The 22,714-nt window shown below is 40.8% G+C and overlaps 1 protein-coding gene across 3 annotated transcripts in view; it reads right to left on the bottom strand.

The window, feature by feature from the left end:
* PRKCQ (protein kinase C theta) overlaps nt 1-22,714 on the bottom strand; it is a 133,650-nt gene that overhangs the window by 27,161 nt on the left and 83,775 nt on the right. For 2 of the 3 annotated variants that reach the window (XM_036341735.1, XM_036341715.1), the window contains exons 9-12: nt 21,571-21,680; nt 20,536-20,653; nt 18,940-19,100; nt 15,335-15,508 (exon numbers count right to left, since the gene is read on the bottom strand). In XM_036341735.1, the coding sequence (XP_036197628.1) occupies nt 15,335-15,508; nt 18,940-19,100; nt 20,536-20,653; nt 21,571-21,680 (563 nt within the window). The remainder of the gene's footprint in view (nt 1-15,334; nt 15,509-18,939; nt 19,101-20,535; nt 20,654-21,570; nt 21,681-22,714) is intronic. The other variant, XM_036341725.1, reaches the window with a different exon arrangement.

The following is a 22,714-nucleotide window of genomic DNA, read 5'->3' as shown; positions in this document are numbered from 1 at the left end:
AAAATAAAAAAAAAAAAGAAAGAACACCAGCAGGCCTGGTAGGAGAAGAGTATTATCCCTGATTTTGCAAAAAGAATTAAAACACTAGAGTAGAGCTCAACCTTTAGGGTCCTGGCCCCAGTTCAAACATTTGATGAGTTTTTTTTTTCTTACTTTGCCTACCTAGTAGCTCCCAGGAAAAGTGAATTTTAAAATAGGAGGGTTGCCTACTCAGCCGGTTTCCTGCAGGAGGAAACGAAAATGGACTGCTCTGTAAAGTGAGCATTCCTTAAGGCTTCATGTTCATACCATTCATGGTCTTCTGAGTGAGTTCTGTGAGTGTTCTTCCTTCACCCACTGATCTTATTAATGAAACAATAACACACTGAGCATATTTCCATCCTGTTGGTGAAATGAGTTTTAGTTGGGGTTTGACAGTACGATTACATTAGGGCTACTGGAGGAAGTGATTCATCGAATAATGCTGAAGCACCTATGGCTAACAAGAAAGCATTGGGTATATCATCGAATACCTGTATTTATCCATCAGCTCTCCAATTTACAAATATACCTATGGTACGCATGCTGCTCTCTTATGCCAGACCATAAAAACAAGAGAGTTTTAGCTTTGCTGTGATTTTCTGACAAGTGAAGGCAATAATCAATACTGGTATTCTGTAAATAAATGGGTATTCAAAACTCTGTGGTAATATTTTTGAGAGCTTTAAAAATGGTATATATTATAGTCTTGCAAAATCATTTATATATTTTATATTACTTATATATAAATAAATCACATACACACACACACACACACACACACACACACACACACACACACATATATATATATATATATATATATATATATGAGAAAAAAACTTTCAAGAATTCAAAATAGCCTAGTGGTTTTGCAAAGAATTCAGTGTACAAAGTACAGAATTTTCCAGTTTCCATAAATATCTTTCATTACTTGGTTGAAAAAAACTGCATAGCTAGTCCTCCCATGTTCTTATAAAAATATGAGATCACTTCAGTGGGACTCTAAATTCTTTTGTATTCATTTATTGTGTGAAATATCTACATGAAATTTCACTGTGAAAGTGATTTATACTGGTAAAATGAAGAAAGGGTGATAATCACTGACTACAAGAATACAAGAATAGAAATGTAAATAGTTTGCTAATCTAAGAACTAGAAAAAAATAATTTTCCAGATTATATATATATATTAATAATAATTTCAGTGATTTTCAAGGCCAAGTCTTTTAAATAATTTTGGTCTAAATGTAACCAATACAATGCCTTGGATTCTCTACCTTTGTGAGTCTCAATCTTTATACTTGCACTAGAGGCCCAATGCACGAAATTAATGCAAGAGTAGGCCTTCCTTACCCGGGCTGCCAGCACCGGCTTTCCTCTGGCACCCAGCACCCAGGCTTCCCTCCGACCACCGGCAGGCACCCGGGGCCCAGGCTTCCCTCACAGTCCTGGTTTTGTGTGGAAGGATGTCTGGTTTAATTAGCATATTACGCTTTTATTATTATAGATGGTTGATGCACTGAGTCTGAAATAGTGTCAGAAGTAGAGGTGGATCCCCTTCATCAAGGTTTACCTCTACTTAGTGTTACACCCCAAACAAAATTTTAGTTGAAAATTATAATCCATAAGAGCTGCCTTTTTTGACCTCCTCAGCAATGTGGTCATGAGGACATGGAGGGGCTTCCTGTCTCAAAATACACCACGGAGCTGGGGTCAGGGCTACCCAAACTGTGTATTTGGAAGAAGCACCCAGGTGGGGGTGGACTTGCATCTGGCCAGCACTCCTGGTGGGCACACTGGATGCTGGGTTCACCCAAAAGTCCCACTGGCACACTTACATACCTATGTTAGTTGGGTCACACCAGCACTCAGTTGCTTAGGTATATTTGTAATTTAGAAGGCTGGAGCGATTCTGGATCTGGAGGACTTTATTTCTTCTATATTAAGCTATAAATTAGAACATGTTTCTTGCCTTAGTCATAAGGAATATACCATTAAAAATCTTAACAGGTAGTCATATATGTACTTTTTATATCTAAATGTAGTGTGTGTGTGTGTGTGTGTGTGTGTGTGTGTGTGTGTGTGAGAGAGAGAGAGAGAGAGAGAGAGAGAGAGAGAGAGAGAGAGTAGGCCAACAAACTTATTCATTAGGGCCTGTTTATATTTCTACTGTAAACTCTCATTAGTAAAATTCACTGCCTTCAGATAGATTCATTAGTATATATCAGAAATAATGTGCTCAAGCTTGTACCTTGCAAAAGGGACTCAGGCTCAGTTGTATTTACTGGCTTAATTGTCCCATGGGGTCTCCTTGCATTAACGAATAGATTATTTTCCTTCATAACTGAAGTACAAACAGGACTCCATTTCATGAATTTTTAAACTGTTTTCCCTGACATGATTAGGTCTCCAATGAGAGGCAGTAGAGCAGTTAGGTCTATGGACTTCACCACCAAGCTGCCCTAGTTTAAATCCTGGCTCCCCTACTTCATAGCTCTTTGACTTTTGGTGTGTTGCTTACCTTCCTTAAAGGGGCCACCTCATTCTCCTTATCTATAAAATGGGGATAGTAATAATAATGTCTACTTCATAAGGTTGCTGTGAATATTAAATGCCCTAAAAGCTGTAATGTGCCTAGAACATGGACTGCACATAGTAAATGCTCTATAAATGTCAGCTGTTGTTGTTATATTTATGACTGTAGTTATTGCATATTATATACATGCCATGCATGTTGAGAAATACAGACTCACAAGCACAGAGGGGTCTCAGGAACAGACGGAGTTTTACAGAATGTAATTGTGAGGTGAAAATGATTTACTCTACTGAAGATTTTAAAGTTACTAAATTATCACTGCTACCAAGAAAAACAGATACCAAAAAAAGGAAGAATGAATTACTTAAAAATTTTAAGCGAGTGATTTGTCTACCACCTTATGATTATATGATATATATTCCCAATATTTGCCAAAGGAGTAGGTTATTCCTGTTCAGACTTAGGCTACTGAAGAGCAAATTCCCAAAAGTACAAGGAATATCTAGGGCTTTTCACTCTGTCAAATATCAAATTCAAAGAGATCTGGAATAAGTCTGAGTCACTGAGAGAGTTAAATGGGTAAGGCTATTTGTAGGGCTGGCATGGAGATTTACAGCAAGTGTTTGATGTCAACTCAGATGCTCTCTTTTCCAGCTCACCTGAGTTGAAGCTGGCAGGCTAAATGTGAAGAAAGCATAACCAGGCATAGGGTAGTAGTCATCTGGTTATATACTTTAAAAATCACTTTTAATCTGAGTAATGCAAAAAGAACCAAAATAACAGAAAGATCTAAAAAGGGGGGCATCATTAAAATAAAAATCTATTTTCACAATATGACAGAAAGATGATTAAATGCAAAATTAAAGTGATAGATTTAATAGAACTGGTTGAATAGTTCTCACAGGACTGTGTTTGCACAAACAGATATCATTTAGAGAAGTTGAAAGTCTTAGGGCTGTCAAAATATATCAATACTTAAAACATATGATAGTTCTTTAAAAGAACATTTTGTAAATGAATAGTCTAGAATCAGGTAAGGGGAAAAATGTAATGGTAGACTCAGAAGTTAGTATATTTTTAGAAGTTATATGATCTAACTTCTATACTGCTTTCCCCTTAGAATAATTACATTCATTTTAAATGAGAATGAAAATAAAGAACTTGAAAAATCATTTAGCAATGATGACTATTCAATTTAGCTAATGATTGCCAAATGTTCATGTATTATTGGATAAATGAGAAATTTATAACAGTAAAGAAATTAGCTAATGATTTTATCAAAACAACAACAATTAGTTTTGAAAATATACAGAAAACTTGGCAAATGTAATGCAAATGAGGTCAAGAATATATACTCCCTCGTCAGGAAAAATAAGGCGGGGAAGGAGGAAAAGAATAATTGTAACCATTTTTGTGCTATTTTTTCCTTCAATGCCTAGTAAATTAATGTGACAAATTTATACAGGAGAAGATTTGCAATGCCTCAAGAAGAAATAAAATTAGAATAAAAATAGATATTACAAATATCTAAGTACTAGAGGCCGGGTGCATAAAATTCATGCATGGGGGGAGGGTGGGTCCCCTCAGCCCAGCCTGCACCCTCTCCAATCTGGGACCCCATGAGGGATGTCTGACTGCCAGTTTAGGTCTGATCGGGCCTAAACCGGCAGTCAGACATCCCTCTCACAATCCTGGACTGCTGGCTCCTAATCACTCACCTGCCTGCGTGCCTGGTAGCTCCTAACTTCCCCCCAAACCCCCCGCTGGCCTGATCGCCCCTCACTGCCTCTGTGTGCCAGCTTGATCGTCCTTAACTGTCCCCCCACCTGCCTGATAGTCCCTAACCACTCACCTGCTTGCCTGATTGCCCCTAACTGCCTCTGCCTGCCTGCCTAGTTACCCCTAACCACTCGCCTGCCTACCTGATCTCTCCTAACCACTCGCCTGTCTGCCTGGTCACCCCTAACCCCTCACCTGCCTGCCTGATTGCCCCTAACCACTCAACTGCCTGCCTGATTTACCCTAACTGCCTCTGCCTGCCTGCCTGGTCACCCCTAACTACATGCCTGCCTACCTGATGGCCCCTAACTGCCTCTGCCTCAGCTCCTGCTGCTGCTGCTTCATCTGGAAGGACATCTGGAATGATGGTTGTTCATCTGTCTGGTCTAATTAGCATATTATGCTTTTATTTTATATATACACACAGATATATATCTATATATATCTGTGTGTATATATATCTCTCTGCGTGTGTATATATATGTACATATATATCTGAATATATATATTAGAGGCCCAATGCACAAAATTTGTGCAAGAGTAGGCCTTGCTTCCCCCAGCTGCTGGCATCAGCTTCCCTCTGGCACCTGGGACCTGGGTTTCCCTCACAGCCCTGGCTTTGCTTGAAAGGATGTCTGGTCTAATTAGCATATGCTTTTATTATTATAGATACCTGCATGTGTGTATATATATATATATATATATATATATATATATATATATATGCTGTGTGTGTTTGTATCTTGATGAATGTGCCTTAATAATTACCAAGAAGGCTAGTGATAAATTTAGAATTCCTCCAAATTCCTACTCTTACACCTCACTGTCCAACCCCTTCCCACAACAGAACCTAGGAAGATGTCCCACATGCTTCAAGCTATTTGGATATGGAATTCTGGGGTCCTGGAGCATGGTTTTGGAATAGGGACAGGGGCTGAGGAGGGCATGATCCCTTGTTCCACAAGGAGATGTGTGGCTTGAGGAAGGCCAAAGGGAGGCTTCTAAAGTAAGGGGCTGGGCAGACCCCCTTTTACTTGGGTCTAAGATTTAGGACATGCAATGGATAATTTTCCAGTTAAATCAGTTGTGAGTTGGATTTTGTGTTTAGGTACCTTGATATTTCACCTTTATTAACAGATTTAGATTGACAGTATGATCTAGAAAAGACCACTAGATTGTGATGGGCTAGGTTGATCTTTGGATATCAATTTCTTTAGCGTCAAAATGAGGGAATCTGATTCCTTATTACATATAAAAAATTCTACATCTATTGAGTCTATCATAAGAAAAAAATGAGTAAAACAAATCAAATTAGAAGCTATAAGCAATTAAGATGTCCCCCAAAGGTTAATGGATAAACAAATGGTGGTACATCTAGATAATGGAATATTATTTGGCAAAAAAAAAAAAAAAAGGAAACGGGCTCTGAAGCCATGATAAGACATGGAGAAAACTTACATGCTTATTACTAAGTGACAGAAGCCATTCTGAAAAGGCTACATATTATATGAGTCCAACTAAATGACATTCTAGAAAAGGCAAAATTATGGAGACAGTAAAAAGTGGTGGCCAAGGATTTGGAGGAGGAGGATAGGATGATGAGGGAGAACAATTGGGTGTGATACCATAATGGTGGATACATGTCACATATTTGTCAAAGCCTATAGAATGTTCAATCCAAAAAGTGAACAGTAATGTAAACCATGGACTTTAGTGAATAATAATGTATCAATATTGACTCACCAGTTATAATAAATGTACCACACTAAAGCAAGATGTTAAAAATACCCCTATTTTTCCCCAACTACGGGGGCTGAGGGAGGAAGGATATGTGGGAACTCTGTACTTTCCACTCAATTTTTCTATACCCTAAATCTGCTCTAAAAGTCAAGTCTATTAATTAAGAAAAACAACTAGTAGCTATGGGCTAGCCGATACATTCAAAGTAATGATAATATACATGACTGAAAAGAAAGCATCTTTAGATTCTTCCTCATATGGAATTTATACAAATATCAATAAAATGAGTGAAGAATATGGAAACTAATAAAGTTCTACTAGATTGTGATGTTTATTTGCCCTATAAAGGTAGAAGTTTATACAAAGAAGGTAGCATTGCAGAGTCTATTTAAAATATTTCTTGAAACAATGACTTTTAGGAACATGCTTTTATTTATTTTGGTTGTCGGTGTCCACTCAAAATTTTTGTAACTGCTCTTCTAGGAATAGTTTCTTTTTTTCTTCATAGTTCCTGGAGAATTACTGCTTTTCCCCCCCTTTTTTTGTTTTGTTATTGTTAAATATCACCTGAGGATATTTTTTCCATTGATTTTTAGAGAGAGTGGGAGGGAGGAAGGAAGGAGGCAGGGAGATGGAGAGAGAGAGACAAAGACAGACAGAGACAGAGACAGAGAGAGACATAGATTGGTTGTCTTCCACACACAGCCTGACTGGGGCCAGGGATGGAACCTGCATCCCAGGTACATGACCTTGACCAGGAATTGAACCCAAGACTCTTTGGTGGGTAGGCCAACACTCTAACCACCTAACCACACTGGCCACGGCTTTGTTTTTTAAGGATTTACTCCCATTCTGGATAAATACAAATGATGAAATGGCTTAGAACTCACACACTAAGTTTCATTTCTTTGTCTTGAAGGCTGGTTTCACCTTGCCAGTTTCCATCCCTGGGAAATTTCCATCCCACTCTTTCTCTTTAAACGTTGGCCCTTAGGTGGTACCTCGCAATGTCTGCTCTGTCTCTCAATGAATCTTTATTGGCGCTCCTGTTGCTGACATTTCAGGCCTTTCTGCGTCTCCAGATTCTCAGTCCCGTTCCTGCCCCTCTCATTTCCAGCCCGAGGCAGTGTCCTACTTTACTGGGGTGATTGCAATCACTGTGAGTAGCTTCAGATTTCCTCTCCTTCTAATTTAGTCTCCTCCTGTTATTTCAACTGTCAGAAGTGACTACTGTCCTTGCCAGAGTTTGCTGGGGTCTTTATCCTAACCCCTTCCTCTTCCAGAATCTGCCTCCCTATTGTCTTGTTTCTTCCCCTGTCTCAAGTATTCTCCACTACTCTTAACCCTTAAGCCCTGTGATCATAGACAGCATGCTTCCCTCTTCTGAAACACACTTTCTGAGAGACCTCTGCAGAACCACCACGTCTGCCCACCTGCCCCTCCCTCCTACGCCTCTGTCACCTGACTACGCTTTCAACCTCCTACTAAGATGCTTCTTTTTGCTCTTCCTAAATGTCAACAGCTGGCCTTCTCACCACTCTGAGCACTCCATCCTTTTTTTTTTTTTTTTTGGAAATTCTTTCCTCTCCATGGACCCTACTCTTCTGGTCCCCCCACCTCACCTCTTGAGAAATCTTTCTATTACTTCCTTTTCCTCATCTCCCTCCTATGACTGAAGAAGGGGCTTCTCTTTGGTTTGGTGCTTGAGCCTCTTTATTCCCAGAGTCCCACATGTGTTCCCTCCTCAAGGTATGTGCCATGACCCCTCAGATGCCGTGTGGTTGGGTTTTAGCATGGAACTGCATCTCCAAGGGCCCCATTTTAGGAGAAGTTATTGCTGGGAACAATCAGTATTAAGCAGTGACGTGCTGTTTACCACAGGTTTCTCTAAGACTGCTAGCTGAGGAAAGGACATTAAATTGACAGAAGTTTTAATGTGGAGAGTCGGATAAGAATGATTTGGGGCTGGAGGAGGAGAGCTCAGAAGCTGCAGAGGGCACACGAGCGGGGGTGAAGGGGAACTAACGGGACTGAAGGGGATGCCGAGGGTGGACATCCTCTTCTCTGAGGTTGTCCAGGACCAGCCTTTCTGGCACCTGGGGATTGTGGCAGGCATGCTGTAGTCAGCCCATATAATTTACTATGGGATGGTTTCTCTTCCTTTTATTTCCTCCCACCCTGAACATTATCTAGCACTCTGTGGGGAAATGAAAAAAAGGACAAGAACAAAACACGCTTCTTGGTATCAAGGAAAGTATTATTTACGTGGAGAAACCAAGTAAGTGGCCCTGAAAGCAGGATGGAAAAGGCCAAGCCTCGCAGGAACAAATCACCTTTCTGGGTCCTGTAAGCTGAGAAGCCCGAGGGGCAGGAAGATAATGGTCATTAAGTCGGCTTTCGTGAATCTGAAAGCTGTTGTGGAGGAGGGCTCTCTGAGCCAGCTTTCAAAGGAGCAGATTCACAGATGAGAGCAGGCCTTCCCTCTAATAATACTTTCGAAGCAGAGGCAAGATGCTCATATCTTGAGGGAAGCTGGTGACAGAACTTTTGGGGCTTTGAGAGAAAAGCTGATAGAGAAATGGACTGACAGTGTGGCTTTGTGTACCCTGAAGAAACATTATAAAAGTCACATAAATGTGAGAAAATATCTGTGAGCTTACCAAGCAGGTGTGCAGAAAGGACGTGACATTTCAGACTCCCCAGGCAGTGCTTATAGTCCAGTGGTTCTCAACCTTCTGGCCCTTTAAATACAGTTCCTCATGTTGTGACCCAACCATAAAATTATTTTCATTGCTACTTCATAACTGTAATGTTGCTACTGTTATGAATCGTAATGTAAATATCTGATATGCAGGATGGTCTTAGGCGACCCCTGTGAAAGGTCATTCAACCTTCAAAGGGGTTGCGACCCACAGGTTGAGAACCAATGTATATAGTCAAAGGACACCTGAATATTTGCTCATTAATTGCTGATTATCTCCAATATCTTGGCAGGGGGCATGCAACATGAGATTACCATAATCTGTAAAATTTACTAATTTTTGTGAATTTACTGTAAATATAACATCTGCCGAATCACAGTTTGCTTGCACAGAAAGGGCGTTGGAAGTGCATGGGAGTGATGTGTAATTTCTGAAATAACCGTTTCCCAGCATCTCAGCATCAGGAAACGGCTTGATCACTTTGAGGGAAAGAGACTGAGCAGTCACTACAAACGGGGATGACACAAAAAGTTAATTCATGTGTGAGTTCATGGATATACATTTTGGAGGATGTGGTTCATGTGGTTTTTCTTTTTTGTGCTAAAATTGTGATAATTGCCAGCACTCCCAACTCAACTGGAGGGGTTATGGATGAAAAAGTGTTGCTGAGAGCTTCAGATGAGGCCGTTTCTGAATAAAATGTTTGAAAGTAAAAGCCTTATGGCCATCTTTGATGGCTTTTTTTTTGCTTTCAAACCATGGAAATATCAGAATGGCAATACTTCTTAAAGGACTGCTATGTTGAGAAGTTTTTATTTGGTTTTATTTCAAATAATAAAATCTTGCAGTTAGTATGGCCCTTTCTCCATGAAGGATTCAAAGTCCTCTGCAAGTGCTATTTTTTGGAAACACCCTTTTGGAGGCCAAAAGAGGACAAGGTTGCAAAGAAATGTTAGGCGACTTGCTGAAAGTCATACAAAGTGTCGGGCATAGATTCATAATCTGAAACCTTCAGCAGAGGGATGACCGTGGTGAGGTTGGCCCAAAGTCAAGCTTTGTGTGTTCTATAAATGGAAAATGAAAGTCAGTTTTCTTGTTCATGGTAGAGACATTTCAAAGTAACACTAAGAAGGTTGGACCGGTTCACACGGGTGGGGTGGAAGTCCGGGGCAGTGCTGGGCATGGGAATCGACACCAGCATCCTGGCTCCTGACACGGTGCTGGGGATCTGCTCACGGCGTTCTGCAAAGCCACGGCGCCTTCCAGGCAACCTGAGGAGGGACCCGGGGTGCTCTCACGCCCTCTGAAACTTCTGTTAGGTGTGGAACTGTAACGCTGCTTAGATTACTTGAGGGCAGACTGGAGTACAAGAGCTTTCAGAATTCAAAGGAGGCACAAAGGTAGGCTGTAGTTCCCTTTTAATTTTTAAGGAAAATAAGTTCAAATCAAAACAACACAACACAAAACAAGTGTTCTCACAGTGCCTGAGGCATCTTTCCTTTCCAGACTAATTTTGGAGCGAAATCCTCTTATTTTTCCACAGGGTTATCAGAGATAAATCAGAGAAACTTTGGATACTTGAATTTTTGACCTTTCTTTTAATCTAGCATAATTAAAAAGAGAGTGTTATGTCTTCCCTGTAGGTCAACATTGAGTTACTACATAGATGACATATCACTAAGGTACTTACATGATCTGAATATACAGGAGGCCAATATCTGGACACAGAGACACATGGTTAAATTGAATACTGTTCCCAGTGACCAGGTGAATGGTCTTAGGCAAAGTTCATTATTCTGAGCCTCAGTTTTCTCATGGGTAAATAGGAATAATAATATTGGCTTCATTGGGGTTAATGGAAATAAATGAGATAACATATTTAAAGTTCCTAGGAAACTATCTGGCACAAAATAGGTTCTCAATAAAGGTAGGCTTTTTCAATGATATTTTTCTGTATTTTAAAACATAAGTTGGAGTAAGATGGCTGGTTCCCTACCTTTCTTTCTTAATAGAAATATTTATTCTGGATGGCAAAGTGCACAGCTGAAAGCTACAGTTTTCGGCTTTCTCTGTAGCTGTAGAAGAGTCAGAGATATGTGAGCAGAAGTTTTTGTGGGCCTTATGGAAAAGTGATTCAATAAAGGAAAGAAACATGGCATGGGCTTGTTTTATCCTCTCCCTGTTCCCCTTCTTCCTGACTGGAACCTGGTTTTGAGGGCTGGGCTCCAGCAGCCCCATTGGGCTGAGGAATGCCCTTGAAGACGGAAGCCCAGTGCTGTGGATGATGGAGCAGGGACCAAATGGTGCCTGGATCTCTGATGAATGATGCCATGGAACTGTCAGACCTGCTCTGAACCACACATGTCTCACTCCTTTTATATGAAGACTCATTTAGGTCATTGTTATTTTCCGTCCTCATTACTAGCAGCCAATGCACTTTCTAATTGACACACATTATATCACATTTAGACAATTCTGAAATTGGGAGATAGCTTCTAACACAGTTTTAAAAATAATTTTATCAAGAAAAGCAATAATACATCTAATTATTAATGGTATCTTAAAATTCAATATAGCAGACTATTGTTTTTCAAAGTTAGGTAGTATTTAAAAAAATTATTTACTAATTAGAATTAGTTAGGAAAGGACATAGCTTTGTAATGTAATCCCCATGCAGTGTTAGAGTCTTGCCTCTTTTGAGGAAACATCGAGAATGTATAAACAGTAGGTCCCCAAGAAAAGTTTGTTGAATTAACCTAACAGTGACTTTCTAATTTGTGAAATATATTTTCAAGGTTTTATGATTAATCAATTTGTTTCTAATAGTTTTTACTTTACTTGTTAGTACAGTTAAAATATTTATGACAATTATTTTTACAGAAAAATTTTACTGTAGACTTTCCCTATTTCTACTTTTAAAAAATATAAATAATGGAAAATAGGTACTGAACATATGGGTTTACAATGCAGTGTGTATGTGAAAGGTAGCTGGCATATGTGCTGAATCTGATACTAAGAGGGACCACACAATTCAAGACATATGGGCGTTCATGTGAGACACAGAAAATAAAATACTAAAAAATAACAAAAGCTAGTACAAAATAAAGAAAATAATAAAATGTCATTTCCTCCTCCTGCTAAGATGACAGCCTTTCATCATGGTGATTTGTACTAGTAGACTCTGATGCCAGCGATTTATGTCACAGCCTAAAGGAAGTACAGTTATCTTGATCTGGCACCGAGAAAATTAATTTAAAAGATTCTTTCCTTTTGAACCTCATTCAGATTCAGGTTCAGATCCAACTGATGCTGTCTCATACACCTATGTCCTAGCACTGTGCTTCCACACACTACCTGGCTCCCACCCACAGCCCCTCTGCATGGTGAGTCCTACTCTCTACCCAGTGCTGGGGAGGAGGAGCCCTCAGCCCTGCTGAGTGATGGTTGAGCTGGGACTCAGTTCCTCAGAAGCCCAGTCCACAGGTATTTTCACTCTCCATAGCTTCCTAAATGACTTGACTGTATTTTCACACTTTGACAGGTCATATGCCCCTCAGATATAAACTTTAAAAGCTTTTAATGATTAACCCACATACCCAGACAGATCACAAGGGAATCTTGCCCCCAGAATCTCTTGAATAATCTGGCAATCCATAGGAGGGTTCTTTGCATGCACATGAGAAAGTTTTTCCAAATAATAACAATTCCCTGGAAAAGTGAATAGTCATTTATCTTATCTAATGTCTTCACTAGTATGCAAAGGTGACTGTCCCTTCAAAAAGGCTGTTTTCAAAATGTCCCCAGAGCAATTCATCATTTATATCAACTATTGCTTTATACACTTGTGTACGATACTTAATTGGTTATTCTGTTTGACATGCAAGATCTGAATAATAAATCAGGACATCTTAAAAGCAACTCAGAGCCCTTCAGAGAGTGTAATGCAAGCCCCCCCCCCCATTCTTATTTCTAGAAAGACTCAATGCCTTGAAATCTAAGCAGTGAGCCAGTCATGTTTGACATTTGTGCACATTTTCTGCCACTTTTTCTCATGCACTGACTTCCCGGCCTAGCAAAGCACTACGGCGGCATGGAACCTGCAGCCTGTCCCTGGCAGGGAAAGAAGGGAGCACTGCCCAGAGCCCTGAGAGATAGGCAGGGAAGGGAATATACATGTGATCTACCAAGTGGATTCATAACAGCCTTCCCCATAGGATACAAAGACAAAACCATGCATACGAATATCAAAAACAGAACAAAAACCAGCGGGGAAAAGGCGCACGCTCCACTTCATTACATAATGCCCTGGAAGCCTGGTCTGAAGTGTATTTAGCATTTATACAAGCCTCACAATGTTTCAAGAGAAAAGTGAGTTTGTAAACAGCGCCAGGGCACTCAGCAAATCCAGAACGCACGCTGGGGAGTGTGGCAAAGTTCCTCACTTTCAGAGACATATCCACGCCATCCCAGACCAACGGATATTTATGAACTCCAGGAGGAAATTTCTAGTGGAAAATCTCTCTCACTCAGTATAAACATGCCAGACTCCTTCCCATTGCAGAAAATAAGCCTGCTTTCTCTTAAACAGCCTCTCATTGCCCCTTCATTCCTTCATGCTTCCTCTACCTGTAGCCCCATGCATCCGCTGCCTCCAACCTTGCCTGCCTATTCAAATTCCCAGTGTCCAGGTTTCCAGCTCTGGTGCTTAGAGTCTGCCTTCTGCAAAGTAGCATTAGTCACACTCTTGCCTCTTTTATTAGAGTGAAATTCTCTAATTTCTCAAGGTCAGGAACTGTATTATATAGTTCCATATCCTCCACAGTGCTTTGAGCACAGTATGTTTATTAAGTTCTCTTTCATGGTCTGGTTTCTTTTTACTTTAGCTAAGTGTATTTATTCATTTAGTCCTTCATTAAACATCTGTTGAGTACCCACTGGGAGCTGGGGAAGTTGCCATCCACACTTTTTGATCAAGTCCCAGTTTCCCGCCATTACTTTCTGTGGCTGGAGGCAGCTTAGAGGCCCTCTGCATGCATAGTTACAGTAAGGTAGTACATTATCATCAAGGCTTTAAATTGAGAGAAAACTCTTCATATTCTTTGGACCTTAACCACATGGTCCCACATGAATCTGCTCATTATTCTAGGCTGTGTATGGGGGCAGGATGAAAGAGAATAGAAAAATGAAAAGAGAAAATCATGGTGCTTGTGCATGAAGATTGATCTACAAGGATGTTCATTTGGGTATTATTAACATCAGAACAAAAAGTTAAGAAATGTCCTAGTTAGGTAACTCATGCTGTAGACGAGTATCCACAGATGTGAGGAAATGTGTTAAAAAAGATGGGTTACAGAATAGTTGATATTTACAATAGGTTGCTATTTTTACTTTTAAAAATCCACTGGGGAGGACATCTAGAAGGATAAACTTTGAAGTATAAATGGTGAGTATACCCAAGGGGTGGGATTATAAACCATTTTCTTCTCTGAGTATATAAGCATTTTCCAATTTCTCTAAAAAATGATACTGGATAACTTTTGAGTCAAGAAAAAAAAAGCAATTAAATTTTCTAAGGGAAAAGGAGACCAGGACGAGAATCCTCCCAGAACAGGAGGGGCTTCTGACAAAATTCTCCCTCGCCCTCAGTGCTCAGGTCTTCACTCGTTGATGAAGCCCACTGTACAGGCCGCTCGCCTGCTGGCCTCATAAAGGAAGACAGCAGTGCACGTGCGTTCTGACCCGTTTGTCTCTTCAAATAGATGTATGTGCAGATGAACATGTAGATGAATAAACAGGTGTCACATTCCACCCCCCCTCACAAAGCACTGCTTTGTCAAGTCACAAACTGCTACAAATTCTAGTTGTTATGTAAGTTAAACCAAATTCTAAAAAACAAGCAAACAGATAAACATATTCAGAAGAAAAGCCCTTTCCCAACCGATTACATTTAAAAAAAATTCTGGCCCAGCCATCCAGGAACCAACAGGTCGCCTGTTCAGTTCCCAGTCAGGGCACATGCCGGGTTTGTGGGTTCAGTCCCCAGTAGGGGTGCGTGCAGGAGGCAGCCAATCAATGATGTTCCTCTCTCATCATTGATGTTTCTATCTCTCTATCCCTCTCCCTTCTTCCCTCTCTAAAAATCAATAAAAATATTTTTAAAAATCTAGACCTGGTTGGTATTGCTCAGTGGATAGAGAGTCAGCCAGCCCTTGCACCAAAGGGTCATGGGTTTGATTCTCGGTCAAGGGCAGGTACTTGGGTTGCAGGTTTCATTGCTGGCCCTGGCAACCAATCAATGTCTCTCTCTCTCCCTCACCCCTCTAAAAATCAATGGAAAAAATATCCTCAGGTGAGAATCAACAACAACAACAAAAATCTAAGTACATTTAGAGGGAAAGAAATTTGTTTAGATGGATGGAAGGTGGACTGATAGGTAAAAAAGAAAAGGATGGAGATGTACCACATCTCACAATGAGGGTGCCACCAGGGCACCGTCTGGGCACAGGCAGATTAACTAGGGACAAGTGGACAAAGGGTTGTCTGCACAGAAGCCATACCTTGGTCTGGAACGTACAGAACATGTGCGTTAGGAATGGATGCTCCCAGGCCAAGGAGAGAACTCTCTTCTCTACCATTGTACACTCAACATCGTCGTCCATCAAAACCACGTCTTTCTTTAGGGCTTTGATTGCAAAAAATTGATTGGTGTTCTTGAACTCTGCTAGAAAGACCTAGAAGGAAGAGGTAACTTTATTTTAGAAGTTGGAATAACAGTCACTAAGGGACAAGACTGAGAGATGTGTGCTGGGTGAGAAAGGAGGCTTTCTTCTCCAACCCCTTTGTCACCTTTATGCAGACACAATAGAGCACTTCACTGGTTTAGGTTATCACCTAACAATTTCATACTCTCTTTGTACATTTCAAAGGTTTTCAAAAAAATTACTATGCAATTGGATGCGTTATTCTCAGTCCCTGAAAAATTCTACTTAAAAAAGTATGCCCTGTCTGTCCAGGGACCTGAGTAAATTTATAATTAAAAACCACAGAGACAAATGTGTATTGATGGAAGCAGCTGTAAGTAGTGGAGAGGCAGACCTGATTGTACTAGAAACATTACTGCAAATGTGCATAAAACCTTGCCCAAATTTTACCCAGTTTTTCAAGGCAAAAGAAAATCCATGAGGAGTACAGCTCTCCTTGCGTGCTCAGAGAAGGCACACCATCTTATCTGATGGCACAGACACCAATCCCATTTTCAGGACCTACTATGTGTCAGGCATTCTGTTTTGTACTTTCCCTGTGTTCTCTCATTTTATAATCTTTTAATTCTTAGCTGAGAACACTCTGCAAGACAGATAAGAATAATAATAATAAAAAAACTAGGTTCAAAAAGTAACTTAAGTTTCTCAAATTCATGGAGCCACTCAGTGGAAAATGTAACTCCAGAGTTTACTTTTTCCACTTGATTTCGTGAATCACACATGAAAGGACACCAGATGGCACCTAATGGAGAGTTTCCACAGCTCTCGCCTTTGCAAATGATGCAGCAACAGACAACTAGCAGTTGCGAGGACATGGCATTTGGAGATAGAAAACTCCAGCGAGGGTCTAATTTCACAGACATTTACTAGCTGTGGGAATGTGGCCAAACCAGTTAACCTCTCTGGGCTTTAGTTTCCTAATGTATAAAAAAGAGAACTGTCACCATGTTCTCTAACTTTAGGACCACTGTGAAAATCAAATGAGACACCACCTGGGAAAGTGATCTGTGAACTATAAAATCCTCTCTAAATGGCAGATACTAAGAATACTTGTCATTTGTTTCATATAATGACTTTTAGGGAGTGCTGAAGTCAATGATGCTAAACCAGTAGTGAAAATGCATTGTGTCTACATTTAAAATGATATAGTGCAGACACATAACTCTGGGATAGCTGGCTTGATAGAGGGGAAAGAGCTTAGATGACAAGTCAGGCAAATGAGTAATGTGTAAAACCCTAGAAAACATGCAGTTTGTTCTCCTGGGCCTAAAAGTAGATACAGAACAAGAATATAGAGGCTACCATTTTGGTGAGGAAGCATACTTCTTATAGAGCAGTGATGGCGAACCTATGACACGCGTGTCAGAGGTGACACGCAAACTCATTTTTTGGTTGATTTTTCTTTGTTAAATGGCATTTAAATATATAAAATAAATATCAAAAATATAAGTCTTTGTTTTACTATGGTTGCAAATATCAAAAAAATTCTATATGTGACACGGCACCAGAGTTAAGTTAGGGTTTTTCAAAATGCTGACACGCCGAGCTCAAAAGGTTCGCCATCACTGCTATAGAGAGCACCAAGGAAGAAGAACGAGTTTGGGAGTGCTTCGTCCTCCTCTCCACGGGCCCCACAGTGCAGTCCTCACAGATGTAGGGACCCCCGGTGCTGCTGGGCAGGGCACATACCCGAAGCTACAATACCCGAAGCTCTCACCTGTCCCTTGGGATATTACCTAAGACTTGTAGGTTCAACTTAATGTCTTTTTTATTAACCATGTTCAAGTGAAGCAATTCACCCAGGAATAAGGAAAGATAAACATTTCATTAACAATTAAAATTACCTTCTTAGTAATTGCTTCTTTCAATAAAACAGTCCAAAACCAGCCATAAAGCAAGAAGCTGGAAAGGTAATTTCTGTCTCTGTAATGTGCTTTCAGTTTTTGGTAACAGGTTATGATTACACATTAATTGATGCTAAATTACAGTGAGGACTGGCTGTAAAATTGCCTATTACACTCAGATTAACATCAAATGGGCCTGCTGTGGTTCATATGATTGTGGAAATGAACTAAAAGAATTAATGAATATCAGCTATAGATTTCAGGGCAGAGTAGATTTTGCCAAAAGTGAAGCACTGCTGTTTAAATCCAAACCCCAATCCCAGCACATCATCATTCAGCTGGGACAATAAATCAGTTGCATTTTAGTTTGTTTATTATTAAATAAACTGGGTAAGTTTTCCAGCCAAAGTCTGGTGAGCAGGTGCTGAGCATAATGCTGAGTTTGGGTGTATAAATTTATGGAACAGTAGTTTGTGGCTAAAATGTTCATTGGTGCCGAATCTAAGACTATAAAACAACTAATACATTAGGTATCCTTAATACTGTAAAGAACCCCAAATTCTATATTCCATGTCATCCCTCTTTACAATCACTGGTTTGTAAATATTCTACCATCACTGATAATGGATTATAATTTCTTAAATTATGTCTTCTTCCTCTCATTGTCCCCTGTGACTGGCAGAGACAGCCCATAACTCCAGTGTGTGGCAGGAGGAGTTTAGAGGAGGCATTTTCTCCATGAAGCTTTTCCCAGGACTCTCAAGCTACAGCCGTGTTATAGGCTGAATTGTGATTGTGTCCCTTCCAAAAATCAATAGGTTGTATACTAACCCCCATGACCTCAGAGTGTCACTGTGGAGGTCTTTACAGAGGTGATGAAGTTAAAAGAAGGTCATTGAGGTGGGCCATAATCCAAAATTACTGCTGTCCTTATAGCAAGAGGGATTAGGACACAGCCTTGCACAGAGAACAACCATGACAGAACACAGGGAGAAGAGGCATCTACAAGCCAAGGAGAGAGGCCTTAGGAAAAACAACCCTGCCGACACCTTGACCTGGGACTGCCAGCCTCCAGCACTGTGAGAATTGTTGAAGTGGCCAGTCTGTGGCATTTTGTTACAGTAGCCCTAGCCAACTAATATAAGGCCGAGCACATTTGATAAAGTGAACTACATAAGAAGTAAACCCACACTCGAGCAAACAGCAATAAATAAACAACAAACAAACAAACAAACAAACAAAAACCCAGTGTGAAAAAGAAACTGGCTGAGGCACCTTCTTATTTCTGAGGTGTCCAGAGATACCAAACTCATAAGCTGGAGATGTACACCTGCAAAGCAAAATGGCCTGCATACACCCAAGGAGGCAAAGGCTGATTTCCTTGGAGCCCGTAGGCCCCTATTTATTACAACATCTCTACCTGTCACAAAATGCTCAGGACTGCACTCTCTGCATACCCACTCCCAGTTCTGACCCCAAGAGCTTAGTTCTCCTAACCAGGAGCTTTGCTCTTTAATTTTTGGACGTTGGTCTGTGGGATTCTGTGGTATACCATACCTTGCCAAAACTTCCTTTCCCCAACATTTTGTGCAAGATAAAATCCTCGATTTTTAACTTCATATGTAGAGATGGTCTTTCTACGTTTGGCTCAGGTTCTGGATGATGGCATATTTTCTCGATCTCATCCAAGGGAGACTCCCAGGAGATTCCCTGAGGCTCTGAGAATGGCAACCAGTGGTTAAAAGGAAACAAAGAACAATGAAGGGTTATTCTAGCTACTTGGAGAACACACATTCTTTCCAGTTTCCCATTCTAGGATCCATCTTCAATAACGCAGAAAGGCATTCCTGCTGTGACTGGTGGCACCGTATGCTTGTGAGCCTGACACTGGGGCCTGGACTGCGTCTCTTAATCCAATAGATTGGGGAAATTTTCAAGTTGAGAAACATTCCAATCAGCAAAAGGCCATTTATGCAACCAAAATGAGCACTTTTAGTAAATGTCAAATCATGGATAAATAGAGATCTTCACCAAACTCAAGGAAAGATGATTCTCAATTGCTTTGTGGCTCACAAGAACAGTGGCATCAATTTCTATGACTTACCAGGGGAGGGAAGAGAAAATGGATAGCAGACTGTTAAAGATCTGAATTGCATCGTTTGTCACAGTCTTCAAGTCAACGTGCCACCTACTTTGATCATCTCTAAGACCTGGTCTACTTCTTTGCCTGGACACTTTTCCCCCTCTAATCCAAACCTTTCTTTAAAAAAATTTAAGTCGATTTATTCCTCACCCCATGCCAGAGGACGTGTAGAAAAACATTTTTGGAATCTTTCCTCCTCTCCCGAATATAATTTTTCTTTTATTTTTTATTGAAAATATTTGATATCTCACATTGTGTTAAGATGCACAATATGTTGATTTGATACATTTGCGTATTGCGATACGACTGTCATTGTAGCGACAGTACCACTATCACATCACGTAATGATCATTTCCTTGCTTGTGATTGGAATAATGACATTTATTTTTTAATCTATAGGTTTATCTTTCATATTCTCCCTAAATCCAAGAAAAATAAGTATTTTGTAATGTATGTTGAAACTGTTTAGGTTCAGAGTCAGGTGGTCATACGCTCGCATGATTGACCTTCAAACAGAAGGCTGGATACACTTCCATCATGTCACAAATGTTAAGGACTTTGGGCACCGCTATTCTTCCCCTTTCTACTCTTAAACATCACAGAATAGTCTGTGAAGGTGCAGAATAAGATGGTCTTCTGCGGTACCCCCACCACTGAGCTTTATGGTGGATTTATTTCTATAAAAACATTTAACAGTGATAGGAAGTAACTAACATTCTAAAATTTTAAGGAAAAAAGAACGGTTGTTTTCTCCAGACTTATTCCATTTTCTCCCCTGCCCCCCTGCCCCAAACCTCCCACTGTCTTAAAAAGGTTTCCTAATGGGGCATGTTTTAGTTTCACTTCTAAGAAGTAGGAGCATCTTAGTTGGTGGCTATGTCTGTAATATTTAGATAGAAAAGAATCATCTATCAGACCAGGTACACAGAGAATTTATATACAGAGGACTCAGGTTAAGGTTAATCGAAATAAATTCCTGACATTGATTCTATGGGGATCAAGATAGCTACCTCGTTTCCCTGATGCCAGTACATAGGGCAGCCTTGGTTCACCTTTTATGGAGCATGGGGGACCAATTTCAACTGGACCTTCTCTGTAGATGTGTTCAGTATCTCTTAAGCAGCGAGCCTAGATTACAAACAAAGAGTCAGACCACTCACCACTGATGGACAGCTCAGCCTGTCCTTGGGGACGAAAGCCATTTGAGATTCCTAAATGCATAAGGTAGTCAAAGCTCTTTCCCTAAGCACTCTTTTTTGGATTCCATATTCTGCGAGAGTCTATTGGATTTTATGCAGCAGCAGAGCATATTCACTTCCTTCATACTTTTCTGGACCTAATTAATTGTTTCTCCCATGCTATCCAATCGAAGGGCAATGGGTAGAAAAACAGCATTGCCAAGTCCTAAGGAGGTGTTGTTCTTGGATATGCAAGTTAAGCATGCTAGTATATGGCAAGGCAAAAATTGCCCCAGACTAGGAGTTCTGAGGGCATTTTAGGGATGATTCTAGCATATCAGTTTTCCCTCAGGCTATTAATCAACACTAGTATCCTATATAATAAAAGCCTAATATGCAAATCGACTGAACGGCAGAACGACCAGTCTCTGTGACATGCACTGACCACCAGGGGGCAGATGCTCAATGCAGGAGCTGCCCCCAGCCTGCAGGCCCCAGTCTAGCCAAGGTGGGTGTCAGCGGGATTCCCCGATAGCCACGCCGGTTGCCCCACAGTTTGGCCCTGATCGCTGGCCAGGCCTAGGGACCCTACCAGTGCACAAATTTGGTGCAGCAGGCCTCTAGTATGAGTATAAAGCTGGCAATGAATCCTCAATAATTTTAATGAATTTATTTGTTTTTGTTCCTGCTCATTCTACAAATTTAAGATATTACAAAGAGCCATACAATACAAATGCATTAAATAAATATCACAAAGGCAGGATATGGGCATGAAGATGAAAGGGGAGAAGCAAGTGCTCAGAAATAGACTCTATGTTGTTCCACACAGTTGCTAAAGAGTTGAAACTGCAGGAACTTGTCACATACCTGTTGGGTGCTCTCAATCATTGCCAGTGCTTCGGCCATCAGCTTCTGGTTTATGCCACATAGGTTGGCCACCTTTGTCTGGCATCGGTGATGCACGTTCATGCCACATGCTAAAGGAGAACAGTGACACCATGAGCCAGAGCAACAGAACCAAGTGCCATGGCCTTTGCACATGACCTTCTTTAAGTACACCTGTGGTGAAGGAACAATTGGCAGCCCCCATGCCATCTTCACAGCAGGAGACACTGAATACTAATAAATTTGGACAGTGCTTTTATGATGCCATCGGGCTCCCCTTCCTGAAATACACAGATGCTCCTGTGTGATTCTGGGAAGTGAGCCCCACTAAAGATGGGACTAGAGCTGTGTTGATAGGGGCAGAGGTCTGCTGTCAGTATGCTTTTAGACCAGCCGTGGGCAAACTACGGCCCGTGGGCCGGATCCGGCCTGTTTGAAATGAGTAAAACTATTGAAAAAAAAGACCGTACCCTTTTATGTAATGATGTTTACTTTGAATTTATATTAGTTCACACAAACACTCTATCCATGCTTTTGTTCCGGCCCTCTGGTCCAGTTTAAGAACCCATTGTGGCCCTTGAGTCAAGAAGTTTGCCCACCCCTGATTTAGACTGTGCCATTACTGAGAGAAAAAGACTGACGTTGGCTCTCATTGGTGGAAATGTGCAATGCTGGAGTTGAAGTTTGTTCATGCCAACCCTAGACCCTCTTCCTAGACCACAGCCCAAGTCCTCCCTTTCCCACACAGGCTGCAGAGAGCTTCTCTGTGCATGAGGGTTCAGCCTCAGCCTGCAGAACTGAAATGGAGATGGTGGAGGGTGGTCTGTGTGTGGGCTTAGGACTGGGGGTGGGAGGAGGGAAAGTGGCTGAGACCACATGCCCAGCATATAGGAGAGCTGGGCTAGGTGAGCTAAACAGTCTACATAGGCTTCTAGCTCTTACAGCCACGATTCTGCAGGAGTTTTCCTATTAATAGTCCTGAAAACAGCATGATAAAGGTCTGCCTCCACTTTTTTGTGGTCACGTGAGCCTCCTTGGTTTGGGGGATGTGCACGCCTGTGTGTCTGTGTGAAGACAACTATTATATCTTGTTGTTAGTTTTAGAAAATTAAAATTCTGCCTGCAA

This window comes from Myotis myotis, unplaced genomic scaffold (assembly GCF_014108235.1).
Source record: "Myotis myotis isolate mMyoMyo1 unplaced genomic scaffold, mMyoMyo1.p scaffold_m19_p_1, whole genome shotgun sequence".
NCBI classification, from domain to species: Eukaryota; Metazoa; Chordata; class Mammalia; order Chiroptera; family Vespertilionidae; genus Myotis; species Myotis myotis.
Note: the sequence above shows the minus strand (reverse complement) of the source record. Positions and strands in the feature narration are given on the sequence as shown.